The sequence below is a fragment of the Gobio gobio genome (assembly GCF_949357685.1).
Source record: "Gobio gobio genome assembly, chromosome: 23".
NCBI lineage: Eukaryota > Metazoa > Chordata > Actinopteri > Cypriniformes > Gobionidae > Gobio > Gobio gobio.
Window position 1 is genome coordinate 30,776,983 of NC_137119.1, and position 11,321 is coordinate 30,788,303.

Consider the following 11,321-nt stretch of genomic DNA (forward strand, 5'->3'; position numbering starts at 1 on the left):
TTTAGAATTGTAACTATATAACAATAATAGTTTAGTTATATTAATTTAACTATATTAATTATATTACACACATCTGAATACCTCTTAAGCAAACTAACCCTGGAACATAATCTGGTTATGTTCAGAGAGTGAGTTGCTATGGCTACTTACATACCCTGAAAGTTACCTCCAGTTTTGGAACCGAAAGTTGAGGTTATCCGTTTACATACCCGGGTATGTCACATACTTTCTGGAATACCCCCCAGATATTGTAGGCCTAGGTGTAACAAACTGCTCAGAGACACAAGGCTGAGGATCCAAATGCAGTTTTAATAATAGTGACAATCCACACACTTAATCCAAATACAGGCAATGGGTCAGGAAGGCAGTCTAAACAAACAATAAGGCATGCAAGACAGGCAAAAGGGAATCCAAGAAACAGGCAAAAATCCAAGAACCAAGAGACATGAAACCAAGGAGAATGCTCAGAAATGCTATCTTACACATACAAGACTTCACTGTGAATGACAGAGTGAACATGGTTTATAGGCTAGGCTAATGAGGCTAATGTGACAGCTGTAAACAATCATGGTTGGTTAGTCCGGGCAGTGGGTTATGGGTAATGTAGTCTGAGATGGAACGGCAATAAACCGGGGTGGAGTGCCCTCTTGTGGTAATCACAGGCAATCTCGAATGGTTATCATGACATTTAGGTTTAGTACATGTATTTTTATTTAATGCGGGCATAAACTGTGTCCTGTGTCAGATGATGCTGTCCTCTATTTTTGTGCAGTTTGTTTACATCTACAGATGCATATGTAATTTCATCAGCTTCATTCCCCTGGAACAATAGAGATAAGCATAAGTTACCAGACAAAGGTTTGTAAGACTCTCATTCAGTTTAACAGGCCAGATCATTAAATACTTTAACAGATATCAAGTGTGCTTAATATTTCCATTGGCTAACCAAATAAAAATGTATTGAATTTAACTTCTTACTTTAACTTTATACTTTTGAAGTATAAAAGATGAATACCTGCTCGTCCTGTGTACTTTTATATGTCTTTGATGCCTTTAAGTTCCCTGAAAAAAATATAAATAAAATAATTGTGTAATTTGTACAGCGGAATAGTTAAACTGAATTTGGCCATGTACATGAATTGTGATTTGTGCTGCTAACCTTTTTTTAGTCTTTTTGTTCTCCAGCATATGCACACATTTGACATCAGTGAGAGTAACAGAAGCACACAGATCACAGGCAGCCATATCGTGGTACTGATGTAATTACCGATAGCTTGTGTATCCTTTATTCCTTCTGCTTTTTGCTGCTCTACATCAGGATAAGGAGTATATGGCAGGATTTTAAGATCTGAATTGTTAGTTACATAAAATGCCATATATGGTAAAATTATATAGGCCTATAGCATTTTTATAACTTGACTTAACAAATGTAATGAAATTCTCAATGCTTTTTCGACCAAAAAATACTTTTTCAAAGTTCCAGTCATATGTTCTTTTCAAGTTTTCATTATTTTCACTTATTTTGAAATTAATTGGCCTATGATAATGTTATTCATGGAAATGTCTGAAACGCTTACCCAGTTTTGTGCAGTGAGTTTGCTCAAGCATATAGTCCATGCAGCAGTAGAGCATCAGATCAGTGTCAGTGATGTTCATCAGAAGCAGAGAGTGAGTGTGTGTGGATGAACCGAGAGCTTTTATCCGTCCTGCATAACTCGGGTGAATACTGGAGGGCTCTGGCTTAGATTCTGTCCCATAAACATATTCAAGCTTCAGAATTCTGACAAATGTTTGGTTTCCGTTTGTAATGATCCATGTAATCTCTTTATCATCTTTAATGCTACAGGGAAGTGTTGTGTTTCCTCCAGGATGAACTGTCACTGATGATCCTTCACTGAGAATCATTAAGACACTGAAACCTAGAGATGAAACAAAAACAAGTATTATGACAAACTGACTTTTTTTATTTTTGACTTTGCAATTGATGCACGTATTCTTTAAACATTAATTGCTCTCTATCAGAATATTGGTCTCAATTTGCAACTGAGAATAAGCAACAGTGTTTTGATAGAAATAATTTAATAACTTTGAGTGTCACTTTCAGTATAAAAAGTTATTCAAATCAGCATAATTTATAAAGGGGGTGTAAAATAAAGAAAGTCTTTTCTAGGTCTTCCCTAGACTGTGGAACACAGTTATATGAGTCTTCTGAATTTGTAAGGGGCCAGTTTAGAGTATTGGAGGGAGAAATTATCATTATTTTCCAGGATAAACATGTAAGTAAATAAATGAATGATAATGGAATGTACAATTACTTCCTTGTGTATTTACTCCAATTTATTATTTCTTTAATTGAAATCTGCTGTTTCAAATAACATTTTAAATTATTTAACATAATTGATTTCTGGATTATAAAATTTCAATCAATCAATCAATCACTCACATTGTGAAAAGATGGATATTTAAACCATACAGTCACTGTTGGAAAGGGTCCAAATATGCAGAATATGCTAAAAAACATAGAATGTGCAAGGGACAAGGGACTTGTGAACAACTCATGAAATTCATCATGAACAAACCAATAAACATTGTGGATCACCCAGGTAACATCAACAAGGTACGGTTCAGCTTAAGCACATTGTGTTTATCTATACTTGTGACTAATGAAGATCGTGTGACATTTTATGACCAGATAATGCAGAAACAAACCAATTCCAATGGGTTCACATACTTTTTCTTATCGCTGTATCTTGTGGAAATGCATAAAGGATGATGACCAAAACAAATGGTGGCTGGCATCAAAATTATTAATTTTGTTCTAAGTTCTGTGCCAAATTTTAGGTTGATATCTCCAAAAAAAGAGGCTTTTCAGTAAGTTTTTTTGAGCGCAGTTATATTTTTTTCCACTAGATGACATCCAGACTCCATCGGTGACCATAAGGACTCTTTGATTTCCATGTATGGTTTGAGTGATCTGAACCATATAATTTTCAAAATATTTATGAAGTAGACATTCAGAAGTAGTTTGGGCAGTAATGTTAATATATGATATGAATTCAACCTCTAAAACCACACAAAAAACATATGGAAAGAACCAGGGTGTTATAATTTGGTACCGTATCACAAATGAAGAATCTATTCCTATTTCTCTATAGTTTGTCAAGATTGATTTAAGTTAAGACTAACATTATAGTTATAAATGTGTAATCGCAAATGTCCCACAGGTGTGAGGGAGGGGCAGGCTTATAAATAGTAGTTATAGTAGTTAAAACATTTTATAAATCATAAATTCAGAAATGTATTCTTTATAATGTGTGAAAAGTATTGATATTAAAAGTTAATTATTTGTACCTGATTGTATGTTTTATTTCATAGTGTGATAGTTTTGAGGAATTTTATTGAATCCGATTAGGGTTAATTTGACCCGGACCATAACCAGAAATTGAACAGTGGACAAGGGTTAAGGTTTTTAATTTCCATTTATAGTGGTCCAGAAACTGGTTTCAGAATAGATCACATGCATTCTTTGGACCTGTTTTGTTTTGTAGTAAATCCAACACATAAATTACCACAGTGACAGAGAAAGTGAAAGCAAGTTCACAATCAAATAAAGAAAAAGATACCTTTCTGTTATATATTTTTATCACTTTTACTGTGTTCAGTGTAATAACTCTGCAATATCTATAGTCAGCCATAACAGATTGACAATCTGAAAAAGCCATTACTATCAATCCTAAACTAAGAACGATGATGCCACATAATAATATTCCAAATTCAGTCGCTTTCTAGATTTAAAAAAAGAGTTCAGAAAAAAGTAACGCTATTTTTGTCCATTGCTAATTTCAGTCCATCATTCACAGAAAAACAAAAACAAACTACAGAATTATGATTTATCATTTGAGTATACACATGATACATGTATTAAGAAAAAAGGAGGACACAAAAGCCTTTGGCATACTCACTTATCAATCCTCTCAGCATAATTTATTCTGGGCTTCTCTCTGTGTGGTTGGATGCAGAATGAAAGCCACTTGTAACTTTTTTTTAACGTCATTAGGATGCCCTTTGACTCACCAATAGGCAGTGACCCTAGGAATAGAAACATACACAGAGAGAAGTAACGTTCAGACAACCTAAATATCTTACTGGCCAGGTTGTTTACAATTATTTAAGCATGGTTATGTTGTCATTTATTCACCCTCATGTCATTGTAAACCTGCATGACTTTCTTTTGTGGAACTCAAAGATATCTTGAGAAACGGTTGTTGAAACAACAACAACAACAACAACAAAAAATGAAATATCTTCTTTTGTGAAAGAAAGTCAGGTTTGAATCAATATGAGGGTGAGTAAATGATGACAATTTTGGTCATCTAGATTTTAAATATTTTAAGAGAGTAACAAATTAATTGGTCTTTGAAATCAACTTAATGTGATATGACATATATTGGGCAATAATGTAATTTATGTAATGTAAATTAATGATGTAAATTATGGATGAGTACACAAGCTGCTGAAAAATCAATAACAATAAAAAAGACTGCAGATGTCATCATGTTACTCTGTTGTCATTAAGATATCACACTTTTCTTAGACTGCGAGTTGTGTAAACTATTGCCATTGCATCATTAAATAATCAAATTTAGCAAACAAATTCAGCCTCAATCTTCTGGCAAAAAGAACCTGAAGACTGTACAAACCACAATTTCCATTCAAATTGCATAGTGAACGAACATGACTTGGCTGAGTTCAATGGAAAATGTTCTTTTAAAAAAAATATAGATATCTTATTAAGTGGTTGTTGTGGTGAAGCTCTGTACGCATTAAAGATCAATGACCGCAGAGAACCAAAACAAAGGTTGACTGTTTCAACTAAATGCTTGCACGGTACATTAAATGTTTCAGTTAAAACGTTCATTGATCCAAATTAATTTCAATCACAATACTATAATAAAGCTCCATGAAGGCTTTGATCGTTGATGAGGATATTATTAATGAATTATTTTATGTTTCAAGCATACAGTTACTTTTCTCCAGTAGCTACTTCCTTTGTCCCTCTGCTTTGTGATCAGTATGATAAGCACTGACAAATGGCTGCATCTCTGTGGAAAGATTTTTTTTTTTGGTGATATTTTTGACCAAGAGACTCAGAACATACTACAAATATTAACAATAATTGAAATGACAGCTCAGCCACATTGCAGTCTTTTTTCAAGATCACTTGTACTATTTAAAATCTTTTTTTATATGCTAAAGTTAATAATTAATCTCACAAACGCATTTGGAGGAGCTGTGGTCGTCTAGCTCTTGAGAATGTGTCATGAGTTCCTGTATCAGGAAACAAGAAAACATTAAGACTGAGACTTCCGCAGAATGTTTGCCTAACTAAATGTCAGTACAGTCTAAGCAGTGGCATACAGAGGTTTACCACAATGATCTCTTTGACGGATGTATTGTATATTATTAAATTAAGACTAAAAACAAATGAAGAAGAATTAGGAAAGAGAAGCTAAACCGACCAAAATAATAAATTAAATGCAGGTGAAAATTAAAGGAATGATGAATTGAGAAATCAACTTTCCCTTGAGCTTTTGATATAGAAAATGTCATGGTAATATAAGGATATCCTGTAAGTTTCAGAGCTGAAAACTTCCTTGTTAGTCAAAGAAAAGCTTTTGTTGACACCAGGCCCAGCAAACGAGAGATCTCAGAATGTGCCCGGCTATGACGTCTGAGTGTAGTGAACCGCCTCAACAGAAGAAGAACACCGCCTGATTCTTTAGCCCCACCCATCAACTCGTGCCACTAACATAACAGACCTACACAGAGCTAAACCGGATCGAATTTCTAAACATACCATATAAGCTTCATTCGGATTCCAATATTATGAATGCATGGATGGACTTTATTTTTAATGAATATTTAGCTCATGTGGGGAAGACTTTGCGTTTGTTCCTTCATTTCTGATCACGGATTCGTTTGTAAACAAGAGACTGGATTTGCAGACAGGATGAGATTACATGAACGAATGAAGCAACACACTAATGTGAGTAAAACATGTTTTTTATATGTGATATTATTGCATTGTTACAGATCATTTCATATAGATCTATTGATTATGTGTACATGTCTAACTTAACATACCTTAGCACGTGGTCAAAGGCTGGAGAATCCTTTATTTGTGGTTCTTGATGCGCGTTGACTTGATATTTGAAGGAAAAATACAATCACGGAAGTTTTGATCATGCAGTCTGCAACGTACTGGCGCGTGTGTGTCTGTGTGTGTGTGAGTGAGTGTGTGTGTGATGCACGGTTCGTGCTTATATCCACTGATTGGGCGGGCCAAGTAATACAAAAATAACATTCCAATCAATCGCGGGTGGATGAGAGATAAATCATTGTGTTTGTTTGATAAAGACGTTTTGCGAGCCCTGTGGGACGAATCATTCCGGTTGCCACTTTCAAAACAATCCCTCACGGTGTTGTTACAACCCTATCGTTTGTGTTTTGTGACATCTGTATTGTTTTGTGAGTCTCTGTGTATGTCTGTCCAGGAAGTTCATCTAATTGGTTCCTGCAGGCTGATTGATGCTTTGTCCTGATTGGTCCCCAGTACTTTAAAAAGCATGTCATCACTTCCTCTACCCAGAGAGACAAAGGCTGTGTCCCAATTCGGGGGCTGCATCCTTCAAAGGCCGCATTTGAAGGCCGATTGCGTCACTGCATCGCGACGGAGGCTGTCCCAATTCGAAGGGGCCTTCAAATGCAGCCTGCCGTTCGTGTTGCCAAGTCTGCGTCTTTTCAGCCGAATTAGGCTACTTTTAAGTTGTTTCCGCGGGTGAAAAATTATTTCCGCGGGTTTGTTTCTACCCCATAAGTAGGATTTCGCCGCTCCAACACCCCCAAACGTACAACTCCAGTGGAGAATTTGGCCGCTCGATGGAGAAAATCGCATTGGCAGTTTTGGACTACTTTTGTTGCAGAGACTTGGCAACCCTACCCACCGTCCTTCTCCCCGGCCGCGAAGGATAGAACCATAGGATAGAACCAACCAGAACAAGTGGATCCTTCGCAGTGTATTCCTCTGCCCATCCCGCGGCTGAGGAATACACTTATAAATGTAAGTATTGTGTTTTTTCATTTACTCAATAACCAACGAAACGTTTTAAAAGCCGGTGGTCTTTATTTCTGTGTTACCACTGCACGGCTTTATTCGTTACGTGATCTGATGTAATATTTCGTTTTGTTTTATGGATGAAGTTTTATGGATGACAGCTTTATTAAAATGAGGGCAGCAAATGAGTATTTATTTACCGGGCCGAAAAACTCGGCCAGTGTGGATTGGAGTACGACCCATTTGTAGTATTTCCATAGGTTCTTGTGTAGGTAGGCTATAGGGAGTCTTTATCCTATACAAACCCCACAAAAAAAAGAATATAGAGTTTGAGTATCTATAAATATGATTTCTGGAGTATTTTGTATGTTTGTAGGCTACTGATGCATCATATTTTTTTTAATTTTCTTAAGATTGCACCCCTGCCTTGCAGGTTAAAAAAAAAATTACAACTTAAAAACAAACAAACAAAGTATGCAAGTTAACAGACACATCTTTACTGAAATGTATTGTGCTGTTGTGTTTGTTATTGAGTGACATGTTTATTTCCTCTGCCTTAGTATTGAAAGTGTCCTGGGACAGGTGAGGAATTGGGAAACTTGGCCATGGTTTGTCTTCATGAATGAGGTGTTGGGACAACCCCACTGTCCTCATTGCCTCCATCCCTGAGGACACACCAGGGCCAAGTTCAGCAGAGGATGACCAAGATGAGGAGCAACTCCACCAAGAGGAAACGAGACCGAGAGGATGAGCTGATGGAGAGACTGAGAGGATGAGCTGATGGAGAGACTGAGAGGATGAGCTGATGGAGATACTGAGAGGATGAGCTGATGGAGATACTGAGAGGATGAGCTGATGGAGATACTGAGAGGATGAGCTGATGGAGATACTGAGAGGATGAGCTGATGGAGATACTGAGGGAGGACATGAAGAGACAGACAGAGGAGAGCAGAGAGAGAATGGACTGATTGTTTTCTCTTCTTGAGAGATTGTTGAGAACTAAAATTTTGGTTTTGTAAATTAAAATGTGTAAATTAAATATTATCGTTCTACATATTATTTTTGTAATGCAAGTTATAATTTGTAAATGAAATAAATAATTCTGTACATTTATGTCAATTCATTTGTAAATGAAACAATAAATTGTTCTATACATTTTTATTTACGGTCCTTTGTACAACTATTTACATAAGTTACGTTTAAGATTAGAAAAACAAAATACATTTTAAAATTAACAGTACATAAAACAGATGGAAGAAAATGTTTTTATGTAGGCCTAGTCTTTTATTGAGCTGGGCTGGGAGACCTTGGTGAAGCCTCTGTCAGCGGGACATCATCTGGGATCAGTGCATTTTCCACTGTCTGCCAACAGGTTTGCAGTGCTGACTTATTCGACGGCTGCCATGTAGCTAATATGTTTTCAGAAAGAGGGAAGACTAAATTAAATTACCTCACATCCTCAAATCAAACCATAAAATATTTTAACATGCATAACTGTTCTATGAGCTGAACTCTGACTGCAGAACAGCGGCCCTCCAAGACCAACGGTTCCTATCCCTCATCTAGAAGACATATTTATTTAAGACAGTGTATTTTATTTTTAGATTCTTTTTTAAACGATAACTAATAATCATGTGTAAAAAGTCAGTTTTTCATAAAACCACAATATTTGCCTCTGAGATGAAGGTGATTGGAACATACATGTTCCAAGATGGCGGCCGTGAGGCTTGCCACAGTACATGCAGTGTTCCTGTCTGTCTTTTTAATATCTGCGTTATTTGTTTGTGAAGTGTCGTGCTTAATACAGTATACTCGATCAGAGCTCTTAAACCTCAGATACACTTCTCACAGTGATCTGGGTTTATCTACGTCCTTGCTGGAGAAATTACGGGAATTAAACATATCAAGCCATTCAACATCATGGCTGCCGATCAAAAAAAGACGCCGCTCAGGAACCTTTGCCAGGTTCAGGAGACGCCCTTATCGGCCACCACTCCCAGCCCTTTTGCTGTCAAACGTCAGATCCTTACGGCATAAAATGGACGAACTCCAACTTATGTTACAAAACAACAAAGACTACAGTGACTGCTCTGCCATCTGCCTGACAGAGACCTGGCTGGATCAATCTGTACCGGACCAAGCGGTAACACTTCCAGGTTTCACATTATTCCGTGCCGATAGATCACCCAAATTATCGCGCAAGTCTAAAGGTGGTGGTATTTGCATTATGATCAATGAACGCTGGTGTACAAACTCTACAGAACTCACCCATGTATGCTCACCTCACCTAGAATACCTCACTGTCAAATGCAGACCATCATTTCTCCCACGGGAGTTCACGTCAGTAATCATGATCTGTGTGTATATTCCACCTGAGGCTAACGCTATTAGCACCATAGCCGAGTTAGCCAACTACGTCTCCTCAGTGGAAAATGTACACTCGGACGCGGCAGTCATTGTCCTCGGGGACTTTAACCAGACTAATCTGTCTTCTGAGCTCCCCGACTACCATCAGCAGGTAACTTGCCCTAGCAGAGGGACCAACACGCTGGACCACTGCTACATTACCATCAAAGACGCTTACCGTGCTTTCCCGAGGGCTCCGCTGGGCAGGTCCGATCACGCAATGCTGCTGCTAATTCCACAATACAGACAAAAAGTTAAATCCTCCAAGTCACCAACGAAATTTGTCCGGTGCTGGTCCCCTGAGGCCATTGAGAAACTTCGTGGCTGCTTCGCGTGCACAGACTGGGAAGTTTTCCATGCTGCAGGTGATCTCCATGACGTCACCGAAGTAACAACGTCATACGTCAACTACTGCGTGGACCTGTGCATACCACTCAAGAAAATCAAACACTACAAAAACAACAAACCGTGGTTCAACAAGGACATTAAACAGCTAAGAAAGGAGAAAAATGCAGCTCATCTATCAGGAAACAAAGAACAATATATGGCTGCCAAATACAAACTGAGATCTGCAATAAGAAGAGCCAAATCCAACTATGGAACTAAACTAGAAAAACAAATCGCCACTAATGATACACATCTCATCTGGAAAAAACTCCAAAATATGACTAATTACAAAAAAAAAACAGCTCCCATACCTGATGACGATAATCAGCTTTCTGAAACACTTAATTCCTTTTATGGGAGGTTTGAGCAGGCACCGGCTACACCACCATCAACCACCGACCCCCTCCACCACCCCCCTTATATCATTTATGAGGAGGAGGTGAGGAGCACCTTTAGGGGACTTAAGAGGAATAAAGCCCCCGGCCCAGACAACATCAGCCCCACCGTTCTTTACCACTGTGCTGCAGAACTGGCGGGAGTCTTCACCAGCATTTTCAATAACTCGCTCTGTGAAAACTCAGTACCCAAGTGCTTTAAAGAATCCATTATCATCCCGGTTCCCAAGACCAAGACCATCTCTTGCCTCAATGATTACAGACCTATTGCCTTGACATCAGCAGTCATGAAATCATTTGAGCGCATCGTACTCAAACACCTAGAAAGCGTCACCACCCCCCTAATGGACCCCTTCCAATTTGCATACAGAGCCAACAGGTCAGCTGAGGATACCGTCAACTTGGCAATACATCACATACTGAACCACCTTGAGTCCGCAAACACATATGCCCGCATCCTGTTTATGGATTTCAGTTCTGCATTCAATACAATAAACCCTGCCAAACTGTTTAATATATTACTGGACATGAATATCGACCCATGCATCTGTCACTGGATTCACAGTTTTCTCTGTAATAGGCAACAGAAGGTAAGGATTAAAAATAATACATCCTCCCCTGTGTTCCTCAGCACAGGCGCACCACAAGGCTGTGTTCTCTCACCCTGGCTATTTTCTCTCTACACAAACCACCTTACATCACACCACAATTCTGTCAGCCTATACAAATATGCGGACGATACAACTATCGTAGGATTCATTACCAACAACCAAGAAACCGAATACCGCGCACAGATCAATCAAACAGTGACCTGGTGCATAGACCACGATCTCTTACTCAACACATCAAAAACAAAAGAACTCATCATCGACCTAAGACATCGGCCATCCCCCAAAACTCCTGTGCTCATTGACGGCGAACCTATCTCCATCACTGACACATTCAAATTCCTTGGAATCCATATCAGCAATAACCTCAAATGGAAAATCAATTCAGATCATATCTACAAAAAAGCCCAG

At 38.2% G+C, this 11,321-nt stretch overlaps 1 protein-coding gene across 1 annotated transcript; it reads right to left on the reverse strand.

Annotated features, from left to right (window-relative positions):
• Positions 1-288: 288 nt before the first annotated feature.
• On the reverse strand, positions 289-9,932 carry LOC307119548 (uncharacterized protein). Its single transcript, XM_079805890.1, has 6 exons — positions 9,699-9,932; positions 3,963-4,089; positions 1,578-1,919; positions 1,160-1,309; positions 1,016-1,062; positions 289-820 (listed from the first exon to the last, which is right to left on the reverse strand). The coding sequence occupies exons 2-6, from the start codon at positions 3,979-3,981 to the stop codon at positions 710-712; spliced, it is 669 nt and encodes a 222-aa protein (XP_079662016.1). The 5' UTR covers positions 3,982-4,089; positions 9,699-9,932; the 3' UTR covers positions 289-709.
• Positions 9,933-11,321: the final 1,389 nt, after the last annotated feature.